The following is a 25,400-nucleotide window of genomic DNA, read 5'->3' as shown; positions in this document are numbered from 1 at the left end:
ACGAAAATATACGATGTGCTAAAGGTTTTTCGTAATTGAATTGTAGGATTTTATTAGTGGTCACGCATTAGTGCTGTGTAAATTTTCCGTTTTATTGCTCTTTTATGATGCGATGCTATCAAATTTTGTCATAATTCGTCTACACTAACTTTACTAACCCATACATAACCATACTCGTAATTTTACGTAGGTTTATTAAAGTGATTTACATTTCATATTAAATTACAGTTGTTTAGTATGCAAATGTTTGGTCAATCGAAAACAAGTTAATTAATGTCAAATGTAAAATATTCATGTTGGCAAGCTAACGTTGTGCAAAACAATTGAATTAATGTGCACAGTGCGCCAAATACCAGTCCGTTTAGGGCCAGTTATTCAATTGTTCATGAAAATGACACCACCTGACCACACACAACAGTTATAAGTTATAGTTTTCATTAGTTATTTAAGAGTATTTGATAAGTGATGAACTAACCGATTATAGACTTCTTTCTACAATATACAAAGTAAATACTGTATCTAGGTTACGTATCTACTTATTTCAGTAATTTATGCAAAAATGCTACGAAGTAATTTCAAAATGCTAATGTCGCAAACACCCCGCCTCGAGTGGAGAACAGACTTAAGTCGTTAAAATTCAGTAAAGCTAAGAACGCATAAGAAACGATAGGCTCACTCAGTCGTAACAATTATCCCCGGTTCATACTCGTTTTATGGTTGTATTTACTCGGCTCTCCGAAATTAGAGATGTGCTTAACGGCAATGTAACCTCTTGTAAGATGAGTTATCAACACAGAAGGCACAGTTTGTTTTAGGTTTTGCATGTTTTCATTCTAGATTAATACCTTTTCTATTTGTATTTAAGTCTTAACTAAACATATAAAACACATTTATAATAAATTTCTTCAAAAAATCGACTTATTTATAGACAATATCGTCTTTGAAAAGTCAGAGGTAATTTTAAAGCAATTATACACGATTTATGTAGTCCCATATAATATAAGTAAATATTAATGTGTAAAAATCGTGAAACTTTATATCATTGTTTATCAGACTACAGAAGTTAGGAAGGTACAGAAAGCACGAATTCCCAGTTATGCAAACATCTTTTAAACTGATTACATTGGGCTGGAGTTGCAGGCGTCCATAGGCTACGGTGACCGCTTACCATCAGGCGGGCCGTATGCTTGTTTGCCACCGACGTGGTATTTAAAAAAACCGGCCAAGTGCGAGTCGGACTCGCGTTCCAAGGGTTCCGCACATTACACTATTTTTAACAATATATTTTTATTTCAAACGTGAGTGAAATGTTTTTAAAAATCCGTAGGGGTCGGATCAAAAACTATATAATTAAGTCCGACGCACGCTTGACTGCACATTTCGAATAGGTTTTCCTGTGATCTACAGGTAAAGAACTATTTTGTGTATTTTTTTCAAAATTTTCGACCCAGTGGTTTCGGAGATAAGGGGGGGGGGGGAATGCTAATTTTTGGCTATTTTCTTAAATAACTTCTAACCTATTTATTCTAAAATTATAAAAAAAAAAATTCAGATTCTCACAACAAGTTCTTTTATTTGATATGTAACACGATATAGTTTAAAAAAACTTTATTTTTTTATTTTCTCATTTACCCCCCAAAAGTGGCCCCCATATTTAAAATTCAATTTACGTTACATGTCCGTCTTTGGGTCACAAACTTCCATACGCGTACCAAATTTCAGCTTAATTAGTCCAGTAGTTTCGGAGAAAATAGGCTGTGACAGACGGACAGACAGACAGACAGACGCACGAGTGATCCTATAAGGGTTCCGTTTTTTCCTTCTGAGGTAAGGAACCCTAAAAAACAGGCGTTTTTCGATTATACAAATGTTGCCCCTCTAATATGCATATCTACTCTTTGTGTTAACGTCGAGTAAGCTCGTGTGTTTGTTTTACGAAATTGAGTATGTAATTGTTATCATAACAAACTCTCAATTTCATTGTTTGCTGTGTCCTGTTTGTTTTGCCTTTTCTAAAATTATTTCCTAATATTGGAGGGATTTAATTTTATACCTAATTGTTGTTTTTATTGTCTATTTGAAACAGCTATCGGCCATGAAACATTTTTTTTTGTTATTAAAAATATTATAAAATAGACTATAAACTATAGACTATAGGCTGATGATTTCTAAAGATCTGACGCAAGAAATAAAACTATGAAAACGGATTCTATCACGTATATTGAATTTATAATACATCCCGACGTTGCCATTCTGCCTTTTGTCAAAAGGGTCACGGACAGGATCAGCCACATCTTGAAGCGTGCTTCTATAAAAACATATTTCAAGCCAATGAAGAAGATGTCACAATTCCTAAGCCTGTGAAATTCAATACCCCTCTACAGATTGCAGGAGTGTACAGGCTGGACTGTGAGTGTGGCTGTGATATGTTGTGCAGACGCAAGTGACGCAACGGAGCATTTCCACTCGGGTGAAGGAACACATAGCTGACGTCAAGCACTGTCGACCTAGGTCTGCAGTCTGGGAGCATGCCATGGATAAAGCCAATCACTCAATAAAGTTTGATAAGCCTCTGGTTCTTGCCAAGGAGAAGTGATACATACCCAGAATGCTGCGCGAGGCCATTGAGATTAAGAAATATCCAAATTTTAATTTTATTAATAAATTATTGTATTGTATTGTATTGTAATAGGGAAGATGGCTTTCCTCTACAACCAGCTTGGGATCCGGTAGTCCATCTGATAAAGAAGCAAGCGAGACATACACTGTGAGGCCTTTGTGTTGGATGATGTTGGACATTCTGAGTATACTATGTTTTGAAAAGATGTGTCCCGCCAAGTTTGTTGCCGGTCCCATATTGGGATACCCTCCTATATTTTAGGAGGGAATTAAATCTTCTCGGGTCCGAGGTGTAGGGTTGGAGCCGGCGTAGCTTTATCGTATATATATATATCTTTACTTGAAAATAGTTGTATTGTATAACTAGCCTTATGAACCGATTTTGCATGTACAGCCAGCCTTAAAGTTTATAGTTTATGGTTCATTATTTTTTAGTATGTGGGTAGTTTTGCACTTTGTAGTTTTTCCTCAGTCACCCGTTGACCACGAACGCTGTAAAGAGTACGAAACGTCGGGATTCAATATGCGCGATATAATCCGTTTTCATAATTATATTTCATGAGTAACTATCGCGGTAACCGAAGACAATATTATCTGACGCAAGATTTGTACTGAACTTGATAAAGATGCTTTGCTTTGCTTTGCTTCTTGATTATGTCCATTTTGTTGCTCGCTAGCACTTACTTAGAGAAGTACAATAAGCATTTATAAGTACAGTCTACACACGTTAACGAATCAATTCTCACGTAGGTATTCGCTTGCTCCGCCAATTTTAGTCAACCTATAAAAGATCAACAGATTTAATTAGAATATATGTCTAATCGAATTGGTTCACCGAAATTAGACGTAAATGAGCTTTGTTCTCGAATTTGCTGATATTTACTTGAAACAACTTAAGCTAAGTTAACGCCAATTGGTAAATCTAATTAAATATTTTGTCTAATTAAAATTTGTAAGCGCTTAGGTAAGCGAATTAAGTAAAATCTTTTATAGCTTTAGCGTAATCTGATTACCTATCTAACCTGCCGTAAAAAAATCACTAAGGTAGGTTTTATAAATTTTAATTTTAAGATTAACATAATAACTGCTATAATAAACAAATATTTTTGGAATAAGTACACACACCCATACATCACATAATGCAAACAAGTAAATAAGTAATTATTATTTTCACGAACGTGTGTGATTTGTACTTTGGATTATAAACAGTACGAAAAGTTTTCTAATAATATAAATCGAGTACATACCTAACAAAATTACACGACACATGAAAAGCTTATATAAAGACTGAAATAACGTTACACGTGGCACATAATTAGGCTTACATTACGAAATAATCTCAAATATTTGAGTTACGCAACAGTTTCAGAGATATTTTCGCACATTCTAATAACTTCATGTTATAATAAAATGTAGGGATCACAAATCTGCTATGGAATTCCTAAAATGCATACATTACCGAATTAATAAACTGTATAACCGACCTAATTTTCAGGGCTGTGAGGTTTGAATCATATTGTCAATAAAGAGTTATAATTATATGCTGTTTAGAAAGTAAGCGTTGGAAAACCACTTAATGGTCTCTGGTAAGAGTGCCGTTAAAATAGCCCTTCAGCTTAAGGGGCCCACTGACTATCAGTGCGCCGGACGATATCGGCCTGTCAGTTGTTCGGAACTGTCAAATTTTTGTTCTAACTGACAGGCCTATATCGTCCGGCGGACTGATAGTCAGTGGGCCCCTTAAAATTACTGCTTTAACGTATTTCAGCCTTTGTAACGAATGACAAAGCTGACACAAACAAGTTTTAATCAAATAATCAACCTTCTAGAATAAGCATGTATTGAATATTTAATAAGACAACGGAGTAATTGACCACAGGATAATTCAGAGCCACTTGTAATTCCGAAAACATATTTTGAAATAAGTTTATTAAGTAATTATTTGGAAATCAGAAATGTCACTATTAACAACTGACAGATCAATCATAACAAGTCCAGATCAAATTCATAGACAGTTATTACAATCAGAATAATCCATCCTCGTGTTTAAAATGGATAAAATTTTACAGGTTATTTTCATGGGTCATCGATAATCGAAGTATTTATTTTCTCAACCATCCATCCCTAACATGTTTTTTTCATTTAATAAAACTGTGCAATCTGTTTAAATTAATTAATCTATTTTATAATGTACAGACTACAAAGTTACAAAATATGTAGGGAGAAAAGAGATGTAGGTATGTAGGACAAACGATACCATTAAAATTATTAATAGGCGAGTACAGAACGATGCCGTTACAGAATCATTTCGAAACGAACAATACACAATGACCGAAGGTTTACGCTTGCTTAAAACTAGATGGCCTGTGACAAATTAAATGATGTCGAAGGCATAAAGTGGATGAGTCACCCCGCGCCGTACTTACGTCGATTCGTCATGCACCGAAATCTCACGACGGATAACATACATTCCATGGTTCATGTGAGTACTTTGTAATTTATCCGGTACTTTGTAAATTATTTCTAATTATAAAAATTGTTGCTTGATGATCTATTTTTTTATTTCATAGACACAACATTATGCGGTTTACCATAATGAACATTTTCATATTAAATAAAGTAATGTACCTATGTACCACCAGCTTTGCAAAATTATTGTTATATGTATACTTAGGTAGTCATAATTATCAAAACCCGTAAATAAAATTAGCATAAAATGTTAAAACATTTCACGTCTAGCGTTGGCATTCCATAATGTAAAACTCTCAGCTAGGCCATGTTCAGAGAGGAGACAGTTAAATTTTCCCATTTGCTCGATTACCACTCACAGACCGACAGATTAGGTTTATGTTTCTACCGATTGCGTAGTCCGATCTAGCCAAACACAGCAGGGGAGAACGTTTCTCCCCAAAGATGATATTTTCTATACATTTCATTGCTTCAACTGAATTTTACATCCAGCGGCCAAATCAGGCTCCAAAAACAAGTCAATTTTTTTTCAACTCATTTGTACGAATCATCATCATCATCATGTCAACCGATAGAAGTCCACTGCTGGACATAGGCCTCCCCCAAAGCTCGCCACTCCGACCGATCCTGTGCCGCTCGCAATTGTACTAATATTTAAGTACAATGTACTTTGAAACTAAAAATAAAGCCGACTAGTTACTTTGACGTCTAGGCTCCATTAGGCGTTATTACAAGTATTACAAGGTGGTAAATAAAACTCAGTTGGTCAGTCGTGTGCTTTGCGACCTGTCTGCTCACCATGACGGTTGACAACGGAGTGTCGAGAAACTGTCGACTGGCAGATAGTTCGCTAAACACTTTTATTATGTAAACGTCACAATTCTCTCGGAACGTAGAAGGGTAAGCCAGTGAGTAATTAATCTTTAGCAAGACGTGCTTTAATTATTTAATTTAAAAACCGGCCAAGTACGAGTCGGACTCGCTTTTCAAGGGTTCCGTACATTACACAATTTAAACAATGTATTTTTTATGTGAAACCTGAGTTACGTAATTGAAATATCTTTAAAAACCCGTAGGGGTCGAATCAAAAACTAACTTATTAAGTCCGACTCGCGCTTGACTGCACATTTCTAATAGGTTTTCCTGTAATCTATAGGTAAAGATCTATATTGTGTATTTTTTCTAAATTTTAGACCCAGTAGTTTCGGAGATAAAGGGGGGGGGGAATGGTAATTTTTTGCCGATTTTCTTGAATAACTTCTAAATTGTTTATCCTAAAATTATAAAAAAAATGTATCCGAGATTCCCATAATGAGCTCTTTCATTTGATATATAACATGATATAGTTTGACAAACTTTATTTTTTAATTTTCTCATTTACCCCCCCAAAAGTGGCCTCCATGTTTAAAATTCATTTGTTTACGTTACATGTCCGTCTTTGGGTCACAAACTTACATATGTGTACCAAATTTCAACTTAATTGGTCCAGTAGTTTCGGAGAAAATAGGCTGTGACAGACGGACAGACAGACAGACGCACGAGTGATCCTATAAGGGTTCCGTTTTTTCCTTTTGAGGTACGGAACCCTAAAAATCTTGCAATTCAAGTCGGGTATCAGGTTCATAATTTCCTTCTATCTTGATACTTTCTGTTGTTTTATCTACGTGTTCTTTGGAACACACACGTTTGAAATGTCTAAATTCACTACATAGGTATTAAGTAACACGTGAAGGTAACATTAGTTATTTGTTATACAAGGGTGCAAAGTTGTATTTTACCCGCGAGTGTAGAATTGAAACACAAGCAAGAGAAAGGATTCTATAGGTGAACCACGAGCGAAGCGAGTGGTTCTAAAATAGAATCCTGAGCGTAGCGAGTGTTTCAACACACGAGAAGTAAAATACATTTGCGCCCGTGTATAACACAAAACTTTTCACCTCACTACAGCGAGGAAAATGCAACATCCACAGGCGTTAGATCATCTTCATCACTGGAATCACTCATTTCTTTACGATATTATAACAGAAAACTCTGGAAGTTGTGTATTTTTACGCGAGTCGGTGAGAAAAGTTTTTTAGTAAAAAATGTGTTGACAATGTTGACATTTCTGACGTATGAAATGTCAACGATGCGTTTTGAAATTGCATCGACTCAACTTGTGCGTTCAGAATTATATTTATCATCTTATAAAAAACAAACGTTTCTTATGGAATTTTAAGGTTTACGACTTAAAATCATTAAATAAAGCTAAATTTGGTTTTTTTAATTAGATTCTCAAACCATTTATTTAATGATAATTAATATCGAACGAATCATTATCATAAACGATTTACGTTTTGTTATCTGTCAAGCTACTTAAACACGCTCCATCCAAGGTCAAATTACTTTCCCCACTAGTGGATAAAACGCGTTTTTCCCCGCTTGTATTGAAGGATAAAAGACAACTTTCCGAGCTAGTGAGGGGAAAAAAATATTACTACGCTTGATAGTTATTTTATTAGTCATCTCACTAACGATCCAACTGTGACACTCGACTGATCATCTGGACTCTTGCCAAGTCTGTAATTTCGAATTCCTTTTTTACTCGAGTGTCTATTACAACTATCGACATCTCTACATATTAAGGTACACAAACTAGGTACTTTCTTGTGTACATTCTCGTTGAACATTCTAATTCTTGTAAAAGTTTTCAGGTTTGGCTAGTTACAATCATAGGCACACAGCCACAAAAATAGGCACGCTTTATATAATTCGTTGTCGTACTTTGCCTTTTGTGGTTGTAAAAGGCTGAACTGAGGCCTTGGGGTCCAAGTACAACAGTGGTTCAATTACAATGTTTAAGCAACCACTTTGTTACACTCCTGTAAAGAAAAGAAGTAGTGCTAAATATCTATTCTAATAAAAAAAATATTGTATAGTATAAATAAAAAATACAGATAGGTAACCGCAGTTATTGCCTAAGAATATTGTAATTACGTTTAATGCGTACCGATATTGAAAAAATACAAATACCAGCAACATTTGAATATGAAATGGCTTTGGCTGAAGAATGAAGTTGTATGCAATGGCGAAAGTCACGATGGGGTGCCGTTTCTCGTTGGGTAATTTATTTGATCGGTTTGCCTATCAATGCGGAAGCTTGGTTATTGAATAGGGTGAGAAAGGAACGTATAATTAAATACTAAAAAAAGGTAAAATAAGATTTTCGTATTTATTTCAGTGGGATTTTCAAATCATTTTAGCATTACTAACCGACCTCTCGCGTTGAATGATGGTCCCTATGACAGGACATCTTTATATGAAGTACCCACGAAGTATCTATTTAGCTGTCACGTAACATGGTAGTAGACATATTTTTAGCACATTCATGTATTTAGATAAGAAATTGCAGAAAATTATTGAGGGCGCCACTTCCTGTAACTGTCACATTTTTGACGTAAAATGCTTTAATTAAATTAAAATAAATTAAATATAGCTTTATTTCAGACCCACTTTCATAAGTAAGTGAATTTTTGTTAGATGATTTTGATAAGTAATGGTAACTGTGATCAGCATGCAGCCACAGTCCATAAATTGAAAATTGTACGCCTTACGGCACAACATAGTGATACAATGATTATGTGAGACCTGTACTTATGTACCTTACCTATGTTGAACAAATAAATGCTTTTGACTTTTGACTTTTTTGACTTTTAAGTATATGGTTATTTACATTAACTTAAAAGCTATATTAGTTACCTACACTAAGTATTTTTAATTACATTTTTTTACACACTATAGGCCTAAATAGTACCTACTTGACATAGGTCAAAGTAGATCTGACCTGCTCCATCCAATCTGCAGCTAAATCTGTTCACAATCACCTTCAGAATGCTGTTTCACCTTTCCCTCACGCGACCCATTAGCGAAATGATTTTTTTACGCATAATCGCGTGTAAATAAAATAAAATAAATAAATAAATAAAATCGTCCGTGTGCGCTTGGGCGAACATGCCTGATGCACTGCACCATTTTGGAAGTCTCAACAGCATTCTGAAAGCGTTGTTGTATTGAATGCGAAGGGCGTTCTAGGCTCGTTTCGTGTACCCGTGTACGGAACCCTAAAAATATTGCCACAACCGAATACAGAGCCTCCTTCTTCTTGGAACTGTACGAGTAGTCGGTTAAAAAGCTAGTTCGTGACGAATAAACGCCTAACGTACATAAACGTATTTTTAACAATTATATGTAAAAGTTACCATTTCTTTTTCTACACATAATAGATTTTCTAGTCACAGAAAAAATCTAGGAGGATCCGAAAATAAAATATTTATATCCAACAAAAAGTTAAAAAGGGACACCAACTATTTGTTTTAATAATCACCGTGAACGGATCAAAATGCAATTCAACTGTCGTCATTCATTTTGTTGCAATTACGTCGCGATTATGAGGCTTTGCGATCTTTTTTATCGTTAGTTATGCCATAGGGGACACGAAGGGGGAATAAAATTCCCTACTGAACAATATATCACATCATTTATACATTGGAATAAATTGGGGGAATTGCCAATAATGATTCGAGATTTTGCTTAATTTACGAAAAAAAAAATTAATATAAAACTCCACAAATTTAAGCTGACAACTTACTTATATTGGATAGGTATTCCAATAGTAGGAAATAATATGTAACATAACTAACCTACAACTATATTGGGATACCTACTGTAGCAACAGCAAGCATAATGCTGCACTATTGATATTCAACGCTAAACGGGCAATGGCCGACCGAAATTGTGACACCCGTATACGAGTCCACTTATAGATAGGACGTCTTTACGGCCCATACGCAATTGTAGCAAGAAATCCCTGGGCGACGATGCGACGGTGGGCATAACGAATTACTCTGCCGTCGGAAGGCGAGGCCGTAACAATGTATATGGTTCACACGCTGTTACTACCTTTCTCTTTCGATTTAGAGTACAGCCGGACGGTCAACGGGCGCTTTACGAGGCGTTTCCCAGCACTGATGATGATTTAGATGCAAGGAATATCGGACGGAAGCCCGGCTATAAACCGCGGGACTAACCGAAGCGCTGCCATGGCAACGTGGCGACGAGGGTGCCCGACTGCCCGCCCTATGCTCTCTTTACTCTCTAGTCCACAGACACTTATCGTTATCGTAATAAATTGGAACGCGCAATAACGCAAGGATCGCAATAAAATGTGTATTTTGAAAGAAATAATATTACATAATGTTACATATTTGTTCGCTGTGATGTCTTATTGTTATGTAGTGCCTATTTAATATCAAAGCAAAGAGTAGAAATTTTCGTCGTTCTTTCTCTGTGTTCTTTGTAACTTCAACATTTCAAATTAAATTGATCCGATTTTTAGTGAATTCTTTTTTTATTTGTAATGAAATACAAAGCTTTATGTAGGTCTTTTCGTATTCGTAAGTTACCAATGTAGATAGTTACAAGTGACAAAACGTGACCCTCCCAATTTATTTCCCTTATTATATACAGCGACGGCCTCATTACTGCCTTCTTATGTTTCACAAGTTCGCCCAAGTTTATACTACTCACTAAGTTATTTCATTTTGGTGCCGTATAATGTTGTTTGATCTTCAAACATAACAGTAAACTCTTGATATGAAACGTAAACACAATGTGAAATCCCTTTTATGACCCGTCGGCTGATGATGATATATCGACGTCGGCCACGGTGTTGATCGTCACTTACCCTACCCTTATCACGGAGCGCGTAATTTCGAATTCATTGACCTTAGTTCAACGCGGTATGGGACGCAGAATTTTGTTAAAAGCCATTTCGTGTCCGTGGTATGTCTTCAATATTTGGAAACTGATACAGAATTATTTTTCTTTACAGATACCTAATGGATATGAGACGATGAGCCATGGAATCACAAAGCGCGCCGCCAAGCCCCGAGGAGTCGGGGGAGGCGGTGTACGATCCCAGGTGCGGCCGCTACCAGCTGCAGCACACGCCCTCGCTCCAGCGCACCTTCGCCAGCTGTCGCGAAACCACGCGGCCCAGGCCTCATCACCGCCACGCCGTCTCAGAGCCTGCACGCCCCGACGATCGGGTGCTCACCACCGCAGAAGTACACGACTACCCTTCCTCCGAGTCAGGCATCGCCGCCGATTGTCCACACCCCCACACGAGCAACGACGACAGTCCCTCCTACGATCGATCTGACTATGAAGGAAATTCTAGCTACAGTCTCAGGCACACACCTGATTACCATCATACCTTAGATTGTAAACACAGGCCGGTCGATTATAATCGTAGTCATACACCTGATTATAATCACGGCCATGGGTCGGACTGTGAGCGTGTCCACACGCGCACTCAGGGTCGCCGAGCTCACAGAAAGCACAGGCGGGAGGAGGACGATGGAGCGCAATCACTTGACGAGCGTTGTGCTAGGGACTTGGATGAAATTCTACCCGCTCGGCTGGCCGCTGTGAACTTGTCAAGAGAACCGCCCCCACAAATGTGGAACAGAAGCAATATTGCTGCTACAATGGAAAGGTTCGAGCCCGTTGACTATTCATATGCCTACTATGACCACCATTTATCAATGCCGTCGTCGTCAAGAAAGGCTAACAGGCATCGAGGACGCGGCGGGATACCGCGAGATCGTACAGCACGTCACAATTATGTCACTCGATACGGAACCGAGGAAAATATTTATGAAGAAATAACAGACGGAACAAGAACTTGTCCTAAGCATAGATACGCACCACGACAATCACTCGTCTCTCTAGACAGGAGCGTCGTAGAAGAAGAAGTTCGCCGGGTAGAGTCGAGGCACAAGAGAATTTTAGGAGAGCTAAATCTAAGTGTCGAAGCGATGTTAATGCCAGAATGCGAATCACCAGATTCGGAGCGAGCTGAAGATAGGGATAATATAGAAGAATTGCTAAGAGTCGGGCCAACAGACGAATTACTTTCTCCTACGAGCTGTAATCCCCCGGATTTGGATAGCGGGTTTAGTGGGAGCAGCAGTGGAGCGAGTTACGTTGGAAGTTTGCGACGAAAGCCGACTGGGTCGGTGCCTCACTTACCAGCGGTGGCATACGGCACGCGCGGTGCCGGAGTCCGCATACTGGGCGCTGATGAATGTAGTGTGCGTTGTCCTAGGGACACCACCTCACCCCGCAGCTCTAGCTGCGGTGACGCCAAAACGACGGGGTTTTGGAATAAGAAGTCCTGGAAGAAGATATCAGGTTTCTCTAGCTCAAACAGCATCAACAAGGCCGGTCTCACTGGTAAGTTGATCCAAAACCTTACACAATAATTAACATGTATCAAATTGTACCTACGTCAATTTATATTAAGATAAGCTAGATGCATGAAATACGAAAGTTCCAAATGATTTTAAACCATTCTCAACAAACAATTCAATTCCTTTCCACATAGTTGACAAATACCACATACGATACCAAAATAACATTCACCACAAAATTTTGATACGCGTTTCCGTTCTCACATAAAACACGAATGATTCTGCGATATCAAGTCATAAAGCCCCTGAGAGTATTACTCCCGTTTTATTTTCGCCCGCTTTCGTCCGCCCATGGGCGTTTTCAGATGGACGCGCGCGCGTAGCTCTGTTCGTTGTTTTTGTTTGTTTGTTTTGTTAACGGTGCGGCATTTTGCATTGCAGGTCTGCTCGTTAGGTACACTTTCCGGCGTAAGTCCGGGTCGCAGGGCTCTCAGAGCAAGCGGCGTGCCGAGCCGGTCACATGCGATGCGTGCCTCTCACAACGATGTTAGCCGCACCATGGTAAGGGTCCTACACAAATTACCTGCCAATTAGCTAAACACATTAAACCACTAATAAAACAATTTTAATAATTTTATCATCTTATAATCGAATAGCTTTTTACTAAAGATTTTTTATTTATTTAACACCCCAATTGGCTAAGCCGCGTCCATTTTAAATTATGTTTTTTTTACCTCATGGAGGACTTCAAACTTCAAATAACCCTTTAAAGACATTCACAACATAACAATCCGTATTTTTCGGCTAAACAACAAATCTAACACCATTATGTTAAATATTAAAGTATTAATAACAATAACGAGCACGCGGCTGGGTCAGGAACGATTAACAAAGTCGATACAAAGTTCCCTCGTTAAGGTATCGGAGATATTACTTCTACCGACTTCGACTTAAGATAAGTATTGTTCCGCAAGAACCGAGACAATAGCAAGCGCTACCACTTAATTAAGCCCCGGCGATACGATGTAACTTAGAACGAGGGCAAAGTTTCTGATTAGTCCGCCAAGACAAATGTCAAAACAATACGTGTGGTCTTGGTTGCAGATGACGCCTGTAGGCCAAGCCGAGCTAAGTCCAGAACAGCCACTATACCATACAGGTTAATATTTATAAGTATTAAGAACGTTCATAATATTAAATGAAACTTCGAAAAGTTCATAAGAAAATTCCAAGTGTTTTCTTACATTTAGCAACGTAAACTTTGAAAGTTTTGTAAAATAAGACCTGTGAGAATACCGTTGCCGTTTAGTTTAAAGTTTTTTCTTTGTTACAGCTACTCCAACGGAAAACTGGTGGTGCCGCTGGATTCCCTAGCGCAGAGCTGAGGGGCCGAGGCCCCTCGCACTCCCGGCCTCCAACTCATCTGAAGGGCTCCTTACGATCGGGCCACGATAAGCGCGCCCCCTCCGCCCTCCAAGCACATACATCAAAAACCTCACAACAAAAACATTCCATTACGAAAACCTTGCAGCATGTCTCAAAGACAGCCTGCAGTGCGATCGTGTAACAAAATGTAAAATAGCAAGTGTAAATAAATAAAAGAGACTTCGGGAAAGTACGCGGCGAGTATACGTTGAAGTGATAGAAAAGCCTAAATAAATATTTGTGTTGTTTTGACAACCGTTTCATAGAAACGTAAGGACTACGTTGTTACTACTTATCAATTTTTAGTAGTTACTAGGTACGAGTACCTACATGAAAAGGCTGACACAGTTATATCGCATTTTGTATGTGGTAATTGGAAATCGTTGGCATTAGCTGGTACATATTAATTAAATAACTATTTGATGTTTGTCTGTAACTTTTCTATACATACCTACCTATACTTATCACACGTAGATATGTGTAAAAAGTATTGTTGTCTGCTGTTTTAGTAAATTTTAATGGTGCCTAATAAAGCCTGAAAATTTACACATACGTTGCTCTCAAGATAAAAACACCATTTCGTACAATATTAAGCACTAGTTTTTATAAAAAAATCGTATAACTATTTATTAGAACATTATTACAGACTGCTAGACTCGATCTATTTAATAAAACATGCTCCAGACCTCATTTTGCACGATTACATCATTATAAAACCATTGTAACGTTTGAACAAAACTTGCGAAACTAAGGAACCATTACGAATAGCATGTCAAGAAACCTTTGGTCCAACATATTTATTTAAACTAAGAGTCTGTGTAAAAATATCCTTTTTTTAAAGAAAAAAATGTTGTTCTCGAGTCCATTGTTAATAGTTGTTAGTGTGTAATTGTATATTTTGTAAATACGTAAGCAGACAGTGCACTGTTCTTTTGTTACGGAAACTTTTTTGCATTGTTATTTGAAAGGCTTCTATATAAAAAAATATCACAGATCTTATAGTGATAAAAAACCTAAAATACATCTCATTTTTGCAGCAATCGAAATTAATGTTTTATATTTGAGTGATTGAGATAAAAAAATATTTACGATGAGACAATATTTTTAACAATCTGCGTTCAAATATAAACAAACGAGCACAATTAATAGTCTCTTTGTATTTATTCTGAAATCACTATTACTAGAATGTTGTAATTTCCCATTTACCTAAAAAAGTAAGGATGTGAACGATATAATTGTTGGTAAAAAAATATATTAGACACTTGTCACTTAGGTGCATATAGTTATGTACCAATGCATAAATATACCTACATTATTAAATCGCTATTTCTAACTTTTCTTAAACCTATAGGTACCTAAATGTTATTTTTTCTACTTATTAATACCCCATCGTTGTTTAATTTATTACCATGTCACATGAATTTTCATGTACATAGTTACATAGGCTGCATATTTTTTAGTTATACCTATACAATTATTCTAGCCAACATTAAAAAGAGAGTATTTTTTACAGAGCAATGAAAATTATTATACGTTGAGTGGACATTCTATGAAAACTATTGTAGCTTATATTTATTGTTCTATATAATTAATTGTTATATTATTTATATATTATGTACTTATCTTAAAATACCCCGGAACGATAATCTACCTATGTAAGTTGTATCTAATCTGCACTTCATGAACACTGCCAGTATATATACCTAGTTCTTGTGACAAGTGTCTAATAAATTACCTTTTATTGATACATATTTTAAATGATTGTAAATAATGATTAATTTAAATCAATATTTGAATCAGTCAGTGAGACTTAAGTAATAGGTATGTAACTATTGTGCTAAGCTGGACTGATAAGAGGTAAACACTCTCAATGTTATATTTCTTTTACTGTCTGTAAGAATTTAGCGACCGTGTTCAAGTCAAAAGAGATTTTTATTAAATAAATCATAAAAGTCATTACAATCTTTTATTTACCCTGAAGGCGTACCTACTCACTAATACTTCGAATATATTTACATACAAGATATATACAGTGGCACCACGTAAACGAAATTAATAACTAGCTTAAATCTAAAATAGGCCCTTGAGGCATTGTACCAAGGATGCTGGCGGCATTTCCCCGCTGTATCGCAATGCTGATACGTTGTGCGAGAAAGCCGCCAGCTCTTCGGTCACCAGTTACGTCAACCAGACGCTTCGCGATTTCTGCAAACAACTTATGCGCGCTGGGACCCCATGGACCTAGAGTTTCAACTCCAAATGGAACGAAATGATACTCTCTACCGAGGCTCTTATATTTATTACGTTTTAAAATTTCGGCGCTTTCCGCCGCTCCGCCCGCTTTTACATTAGTCCGTTGGAGGTGGGACGGTGCCAGTGTGTCTACGCAGGTAGCATCCCACACCAACATCCGTCCCAAGCTCCAAGGAACCAAGGACATCCCATCGGGCCTCTTGCCATCATCTCTGATAATGCCAGTCGGCTCAAGAAGAGCGGGTACATTGATGGTGGCAAGAGACCGACGGATTATGTCATTAAGCGACGCATGTCTTGAAAAACGGAAAGTTCTCGAGAAAGAATAAAGCCATATAAATGCGTGCTGGCTTGACGTTGCGAAGGATGACATGCGCGCCAATTGTATCATAGAAAGAATGATGACGACAGGGTAGAATGGAGGAAAGTTGGAAAGTTGATCCAGCCCGCGCAGCATGGTTCCCCTATCACTAAGTCCGTCACTTTCGCACTCACATACTTGTTAGAACGTGACAGGCATTGTGATAAGCGTGTGATAAGCGTACCGTGCTACGACCCCTGGGCTCCGAAGCAGTAGCTGACGATGCAACCGAGATAAAAACATTAAGATGAGAGAGAGACTTCGAACCTATATGCGTCTCGCTCGTAATACAGTCTTGCGACCAGGACGCCCCCTGGTATTGGTATCATTATACATAGTATAGTATGATATTTTTAAAACCTAAAATTCCAAATGAGTTGCTCTCGAGCTAACCGCAGTAAATAATAAATAATTATAAGTAGTATCACTTACAATCTTCTAAAACAAGAAATAAGTGCATGTTTGTATCTTCAATACTTATTTATGTAAATATAAAAAAGTATCCTTATATCAAATCGCGGGGCTGAATCCCCATAACTTAGTCAAGAGGTAAGGGAACGTTGTATACGGTTATATAAATATATATCTACGAACTCACCCAGTACTTATTGGAACCTTTGTACTAACCCCATCACCAATATAGGGTTCTTACTGCTAGCTAGTTTTGTTCAGTAGCGGCAATCATTACTGCAAATCCCCTTCTCATGTTCAGTTCCCCTTTGTTTTTAGCTGTCGGTACAAAAGTGAATTAATGAATGAAACGCGTATTTAAATAAATATGAGTACTGCTAGTAGGTACACTATATTTATTATTACATATGTATATGTATTAAATTTTTTAATATTTTATCAAAATATCGACGATGTGGAACGATCGACCTTGTTATTCTTAAGAGGTAATGCTCCTATCGGCTTTTATTATCAGATTTTCCCTCACGATCTTATTTGAATTGTTAATTTTGTAGAGGACAAGTGATAGTATCAAATAACTTTAAACATAGCCTTTTTTTTAAGTTCATCGTGTTATATCATCATATTATAAAGCGCTAGCGCAACATGTCGCCTGCCCTTAGGCAGCAACCATATAAGCCAAAAGTTCCTAATATTGCTCACGTCCTATACTCTGATTTGTAATTAGATTCCAAAAAAATAACCTCACTTTTTCTCTTTTCCGTGTTTTAAGAACCTAAACAAAGCTAAAAGGATACATCTATATTTATTTTAAATGCTAGAGTATGCAAAAGAGAAATTTGAGTTTACTTTTTTACATATTTTCAATTATTACGAAAGAAAAAGGATCTGAGTGAGGTTAGTTTTATGGAATCTAATTACAAATCAGAGTATAGACATAACCTTACACGGTAACTCTCCGAATCATATTAGGGGATTCAAATCTTTTCAGTTTGCACAAACATCGCATCACGAAAAAAAGTAAAAGCTGGCATTCACTTAGGCCAAACGCTTTCATCTCCAACCTCATAAAAAACAACCCTTAAATATTCGGATGAACAATGCTGTGAATGGGTTTAAAATTTCGCATCTCTCGGAGGGGAGCGTGTATTAAGATCTTTTATGCTGTTTAAAGGGTTAATTGTTTAATTGGCAATAAAAATTAGAACTGAGATTACGTCTGTAGGAGTTTTATGGTCATTGTTGATGTAAAGAGGGACAGCTCCCACATGTTCGCAGTTTGATTGATACAACGATGTAAATTAGATAAGTTGTTGCAGAAATATAATTTTGTTTTACGCCATACTTAAACAAATGTAATTAAACTGATAATAAAGAACGGTGATATTATGTGTCGCAATCATGTCGCAATGGAAGTTTGTAAGAAGATGTGTTGTTGTTATAGGTGGCAGTAGGTGGTGTACTAGGTTGGTAGTTTTCCTAAATATGGTGAATGATAGAAATGTAAAAGGTATAAATAAATTTATGGAATCAAATAAGTTTTGAAGAAACGATAACAATAACATAACAAAACAACACAGCGCTTATGGGATCTTGGGATCACTTCGGTTTTGGAAATCGGTTAAATGCGTTTTTTTTGAATTCTTAAAAGTAGTATATAACCTAATTCAATATACTTACCCTACATATTCTATAAAAATAAAAGTTTGGATGTTCGTTAGTCTATCACGCAAAAACAATGGCGGCAGCAATGCATTCTTGCATAGTAAAGTAAGTAAAGTACTTTTTGATTTCTCATGCTCTGAAAGAGGGCCATTGTTGTTCTAAAAAGTGTGCAGAAAATGATACGTTTCTGCGCTAGAGCATTTTACGTTCAAAGTACGATTTTCTTAACTTTGCAATTGCAAGCAATTGAAATTTGGTTTAAATGGATTTATTATAAAATTCCCATTTTGATATTTAACTCCCCATTCCATGAATTTTACTGTCTGTTTTTAATTTTACTTTCCTCGTATTCGACATGAAAAGTAAAGTGTGTTTAACTCGGGTGAAAGGCATCATTTCAGCTTCAGACTATTGGCGCTCCCACTGTGTTCGAGCGCCAAACCACCCCGGCAGAAATGAATGCCTTTCATCCCTTGGTTAACAATCTACTGAAGTAAGTTTATTTAAGCTGTATGAGGTATGCAATAAAGAAAAGGTATGTATAGTGTATTTTATTATGTTGTAGAGGTGTATTAATAAGTTCAAATACATAAAGACCACTGAACTGAGTCTGGAGATCCAAACAGTACGAGCTCTTCTTCGTCTGGCCAGCTACATCCATCTGATACATAGTTGTAAGACTTGTACAGATAGTCTGGCAAACCAGTATTTAGTAAATTGAAAAGAAACAAAATTGTACCAGCTCTGTGTAATATTAAAATTTTATGTTTGATAGCTTTTTAAAGAATGACAGCAAAATCTCCTACACACTTCGCCAGTTCCAATCCTTGGCTCCGTGCCACATACACACCCACTTTAATTAATTTTGAAACACGTACATCACTAGACCGCTAAGTTGCAAAACATACCGTTTTTTTCATAAACATTGTTTAGATAGCTTTATATGAACCAACCACGAAATCGCGAAAAAAAAATTTACCCTCCCATAGAAAATGGACCAGCCAAAATGTATGAAATAGCCAAAATTTTTTTTGCGATTTCGGGGTTGGTCCCATAGTAAAAGTTGCTCAGTATAATCCCAAAACCTCCCTGGCAACGGAAATACGCTTATTTTTTAGCCACCGTGTATATTCCGCTCCAGTAGACCTTTAATTTATTTTCATTTGAAATTTTATGTGCCCCATTTTTGTCGTGTTCAACCTTTACCTAGTGAGAAACTTAGGTTTTTAAAAGTTTATCCACTTATCGACATAGATGTATTGATTTTTCTTAAAATCACTGCATTAAATTATGCAACCGATACAGTTCATATTAATCTTTTGTTCGTACCTTTGTAGTCGGAGTCGTCCAATTAATATCCATCAAAGGAATTGGAGTAAGTAATAATATCAATTCATATGGTTAATATAAGGGTTTAAAAAATGAATTGGGTATCGTGAAATAAATTGTTGACCCCTGAATAAATTGATATACGTGTCCCGAGGCTATTTTGTATCAAATTCTGTTATTTATATATATAACAAACAGTATTTTATGAGCCTAAAGCCATCCGTTTTACTTTTGTAATTTAGGTTTTTACGTAAAAAAATAAATGGATAGGATTATGCAAAAAATTTAGTACCTAATAATAAATACCAATAAATCTCACAAAATGAATGTGTTTAACAATAATTTCGATAAACATTGTATTTATAATTTAAAACTAACACGGGACTTAATCGCGTACAAACTTACGTTTATGTATGGCCTGACGTTTCGAACGTGACGTTACGTTCGTGGTCACAGGCAGACTGACGAGGAATTGTATCAAAATCTTCTTGCCGCGCGGGTTTTGCGAACTACCCGCACTTGATCTTGATTATTAACTTGTTATTAAGCCCCGTATTAGTTTTAAATTATGAATGAAAGTCGTGTTAGTTTAAATCAGTATAACATTGTATTTAGTTAATAACCAGCGAGACGAGACAAACCCGGTTCTGAAAATGAATACCTACCACCTGCAACCGGTTTAACTGTTGCTTCTGAGGATGCAACTGTGTACTGTGTGTGTATGTGTGTGTGTGTGTGTGTGTGTGTGTGTGTGTGTGTGTGTGTGTGTGTGTGTGTGTGTGTGTGTGTGTGTGTGTGTGTGTGTGTGTGTGTGTGTGTGTGTGTTGTGTGTGTGTGTGTGTGTGTGTGTGTGTGTGTATTACTTGACTGTTCTAGCTATAAGTCACATTTAACCTCTATTTTTTCTATCTCTCAATCACATGAAGTTTTAGGGCTGACGAGATAAAATCCCTCCAGTGTAACTTTCACCTAAGAAAAACTATCAAAGGAATATCTATTCGAATTGATGGCGACGATTCTATAGATTACAAGCTCACCAATACGAGTAGCGAAGTATTGGATATATTTATGATATTAGTGATCCTCTTTATTGATAGCTCTGATAAATCCACTCTATTTATTACCGTGTTGAGTAGGACGGGGTTATTGCATTCCATTTGACGAACTTGCTACCTGTGGTAAAATGTTTCGGACCTTTTTCTGACTGTGACTAAGCTTTGCTCTCTATCAGGTGGGCAATCATGAAACCATAATGCTAAAAGCTACAAAATGCCTGCGATTTTGTACGGTCGATCTATAAAGGAGCTATTTGCTGAAACCACGAAATAAACGACATCTTTACAATTGTAACTGGATCTACTGTGAATTTATGTGTTGTATGTATGTTTGAAATCAACATGGACAATCTTTTTTACACAAAAAGGACATGCTTAAAGGTGAAATAAGAGATATCTTCTAGGTCTTTAATTGGAAGGTTTTGAATATGGATGATACGGATTTCTAATATAATTTTATGTATTTCAAAGATTAACTCGCGTTCCATTTACTTTAGATAAGTTCAATTTGTCCAATTATAATACACATATCAATATATTAGCGGATAAAACGCTTCAAAAGTTTCTGCCACCCTGGAATACTCTTCAAAATATAAATAACTACCAATAACTGTAGGGACAGTTCGTGTTCAAACGATCTCTTTTTATAATGCTACGAGTATTAGAGAATGTAGATACTTTTGACGCGTAGTCTAATCCGTTACTTTTGATGCTGATTGTACAAATACCTTTATGTGTCCCGTTTAAACTCAGACAGTTTCTACTAAGCACGACTGTACCGTAAATAATGATAAATAAACTCAAGAGCTTGAACATAAACTGATCAACTTTACCCTAAAACCGTAACAAGAAATTAATATTATAAAGTAGAGATAACTATTATAAATGGGTTTGTAACAATAAACGCCTCTGGCCCCTGTTTTTGTTCTAGAATTCCCGGAGTTCCTATCAAGCAGGGTAACTTGGGGCAAAGTAAACATTAGTTGACTTGCAACCCGACCCCGTTCGCCCCGGGTAAAATTAGTTCTTAACACCAACACCAGATAAAGTTAACAATAGTTGAGGAGAGTCTTTTCAAAAGGTCTTATTAACACCATACAAAAACAAGCCCTTTTGAAAAGACACTCCTCAGTTATGCAGGCAGCTTACTGGCCAAACCTAATATTGTAAAATCTAATTACTGCATACATACATGACACAAAATGCAAGAAAAAAGAAGGGTCTTGTGAGAATATACGAGCTGAAAAGTTTAGTTTTGACACGCTACATGAGAATAAAGATTGATTGTTTCTTGGGAGGGTTAGATTGCTCAAAACGTTTAAAACTGTTGATAGTTTAAGCCAAGATAACATACAATTAATAACACGTTATTTCTTATACTGTTTGCGTTAGTAAACATTCAAATGTATTGGATAACTGTAGTATAGCGTAAGCTTGAGCAGCTAATTGTAGGTCAAACCTTACAACTATGATCATTTTATCCAGCGTGTTGTGTGTTACAGTATAGTTTTAGTACAGACTATAAATAGTAACCTTATTTTCCTATTTTCATCCCGCTTGCCGGGTTACAAAATTTTCTTAATCAAGGAATAGATCTAGAATCTAGATACTGATGAGTCGAACCAGGAGGTTAATGAATGAATGAACTTAAATTATTTAGCGCCACGGTCCCGTTTTTAACCTTTGGGTACGGAACCCTAAAAAAGTACATATAACAAGTTACTAAACAGAGTTGGTGGTGGCAAGTTACTAAACTGACTTGACATTCGGAGGTTCCAGAAGTCCCCGCACTAGGCTAGGCCTGTATCGCGGGAGACCAGAAGTACATTTTTAAGTGACGAAGCCCTCCAGTCCGGCCTTTACCACTGGAGGGCTTCGTCACTTTTTCTTTAATATATGACATATATTACAGTTTATAATTTATATGTAGTAGTGTGACTGTAAAAAATACAAAACAAAATATTAAAGTTGTGTAATTAATTCTAGTGCTAAATCAACCCTTTAAATGCCAGTAAAATTCATTTAAAATAAAACCATTAAGGTTTCACGTACATTTTAGTGGCTCTACTCTCCAACGCAATCTCCATTACGAAACTTTTCAGTCAAAAGACCAAGGGGCCTGCCATTCATACCGTTAATAATGCAGTCACGTAACACGCTAATGAAAATTGTTCCGACAACTGGGGTCTAATTCTTGAATATGCATTGGACGTATCAAAATTATACCAAAAGCGTCGTTCGTTGAGACCTTTTGTGTTGCATATTGTGTTTAGATTTTATAACTAGGAGTCGAATCATAAATGGGTTATTTTCATTAAGTAGGGCCTATAAGAAATTCTTGTTACCGCCAGATCGAGAGAAAGAGGAAGACCGTCGACCAAGTGGTCGCGTTGCGTGCGACAGTCTTATGAAAGTATTAGTAATTGTTTCATTTGCTCAATTACAGTGTAGTATTATTAACAAATTGATATATAATGATATATAATAACATTTTGTACATACAATAAAATAATTATCACTAGGTACTACTATATTTTTTGGCCACGGTTAGTTAGGACAGGCAAAAGCAAATAAACAGCTTTTCCTTTTTAGGGTTCCGTAGTCAACTAGGAACCCTTATAGTTTCGCCATGTCCGTCTGTCTGTCTGTCCGAGGCTTAGCTCCGTAGTCGTTAGTGCTAGAACGCTGAAATTTTGCATGGATATGTACATCAATAAATGCGACAGTGGTAAAAGAAAAACCTTAAATTTTTTTTTGTATACCTCCCCTACACGTCAAGTGGAGATGAAAATTATTTTTTCGCTCCCACCCTATGGTGTGGGGTGTCGTTGGATAGGTCTTTCAAAATAAACCATTTTTTAATAATTATAATATTTTCGGAAATAATCGCTCTGAAAGAAAAAAAATTGTGGCCTCTAACTTTTGAATCATGGGTCCAAAAATATGAAAAAAATCGTGCAAGTAAAGCTTAGTGACTACTTTCAAGGAAAACTATAGCGAACATGATCGGTAAAATCATTTTTGAGTTTTGGCAAAAACACTTCCCTTTTTGTTTGTCAGTTTTGCTTGGTACAATACAGAATACCCAAAAATATCCCCTGTTTGTGGCAGTCTATTATGACGGACAGGTAACTACGGAACCCTACACTGAGCATGGCCAGACAAGCTCTTGGCCAGTTTTATTTTACTACGATTTACAGAATTTTATCTATGTTTAAATAAAACTTTTGTTTAAGTAACTGAATACGGCTCTTGAATACACTACACGGCCATTTTGTTTCGTTACCTACATCAAAGAGGTGTTTAATTGGGTGTTGAGATATTTGCGAAGCACTAGGGTAAATAAATCGTGGCTCCGCGCCATCAAAATAAAAGGTACGCAAAATTAGTGAGATTGAACCATTATTACTAACGTATAGACACAGAACCAGTATTTTGGGCCATGAGTTGATGTTGTTTTGGCAACAAGCGGAGCGTGAGTCTCGCGACCTAAACGCGTTAGCGCCATGAGTTTTACGGCGCTTAAGACGTTTTTTTCGCGTGGTACAGGTTGCCATTGCGGCAATTTCATTGTTTGGTATGGCTTCTCTATGTTGGAAATGGACCTATTAAACATTTTTCGTATCATTTTAATTAAAATAAACGTGTATATCTGTATAGGCGCATGGCATGGCATGTTAGTCTGGAGAACATAAATTAGGTCATCTATAACGAGTAGCCTAATTAATATATGTATGTACAATAATACATAGGTACAATATTGTAGACATCTAATATGTCTAGTACTATATACTATTCGTAATGTTTTTATAACTTTAGTTTAAGTTACGTTTCCCATGTTTAATCCCGACTCCGCATAGCAAAATTCGCAACCACTTGAATGCTATTTTAATAGCGCCGTTAAGAACGCCACCGTCCGGCCGCGGTAGCCGGCCGCCGGAGTTAGTTCGTCGCGACGAGTTTAGCGCCGCACGAGCGATTTACATTTTGTAGTGCATAGCTTTGCTGCGGCAGATCAACGTTGCAAGGAACGGGGAAAATTTGCTGAACGTTTTTAAGGGGTAAACTAGACCTCGTGTCGCGTTAGAACTTAAAACCTAAACGCGATTTGATATTATTCGCAATCCACGTCCGGCCTGATTCGAACTTTAAGATACGTCAAAAATTTGCTAAAGATACAATTCAATTCAATCTTTGGGTATTATGGTGCTAAAGATACGATATGGTTCGAATGTGTCAGAGTCAGCAGTGACGTTTCTGTTTGAAGAAACGCCACTTTTGACACTGACATTATCCGATCCATGTCGTATTTTTAGCACATTTTTGACGTATCTTAAAGTTCGAATCAGGCCGGTTGTGAGAGTATTTAAGCGAGATGCACTATTGCGAGTATTATTGTCAAATCTATGACGTAATATCAAACCCTTTTGTTCCCTAATGTCACCTAAAAAAGAGTATTTACCCACATGGTTAACTAACCGGGTTTACTACTGGAGTGCGACACACGCTCGTGCGAGGTATTGTTAGTGCGAAGTATGATTAGGCGATGTACGATTGTACTACATGGCTGTCACTTATGGG

At 36.9% G+C, this 25,400-nt stretch overlaps 1 protein-coding gene and 1 long non-coding RNA gene across 5 annotated transcripts in view; both read left to right on the top strand.

Annotated features, from left to right (window-relative positions):
* LOC134746088 (uncharacterized) overlaps positions 1-15,701 on the top strand; it is a 123,524-nt gene extending 107,823 nt beyond the window's left edge. The window contains exons 3-6 of one of the 4 annotated variants that reach the window (XR_010128217.1): positions 10,958-12,363; positions 12,762-12,881; positions 13,425-13,479; positions 13,654-15,701. Coding sequence is in view for 3 of the 4 variants with exons in the window: in XM_063680331.1 (XP_063536401.1) it covers positions 10,986-12,363; positions 12,762-12,871 (1,488 nt within the window). In the remaining variant the exon portion in view is untranslated. The remainder of the gene's footprint in view (positions 1-10,957; positions 12,364-12,761; positions 12,882-13,424; positions 13,480-13,653) is intronic. The other 3 variants (XM_063680332.1, XM_063680331.1, XM_063680333.1) reach the window with 3 other exon arrangements.
* The window catches only part of LOC134746101 (uncharacterized), a 328,504-nt gene that overhangs the window by 151,410 nt on the left and 151,694 nt on the right, over positions 1-25,400 (top strand). The window lies entirely within an intron of this gene.

Source organism: Cydia strobilella, chromosome 12 (genome assembly GCF_947568885.1).
Source record: "Cydia strobilella chromosome 12, ilCydStro3.1, whole genome shotgun sequence".
Lineage (NCBI taxonomy): Eukaryota > Metazoa > Arthropoda > Insecta > Lepidoptera > Tortricidae > Cydia > Cydia strobilella.
This window is presented reverse-complemented; position numbering and strand designations above follow the sequence as displayed.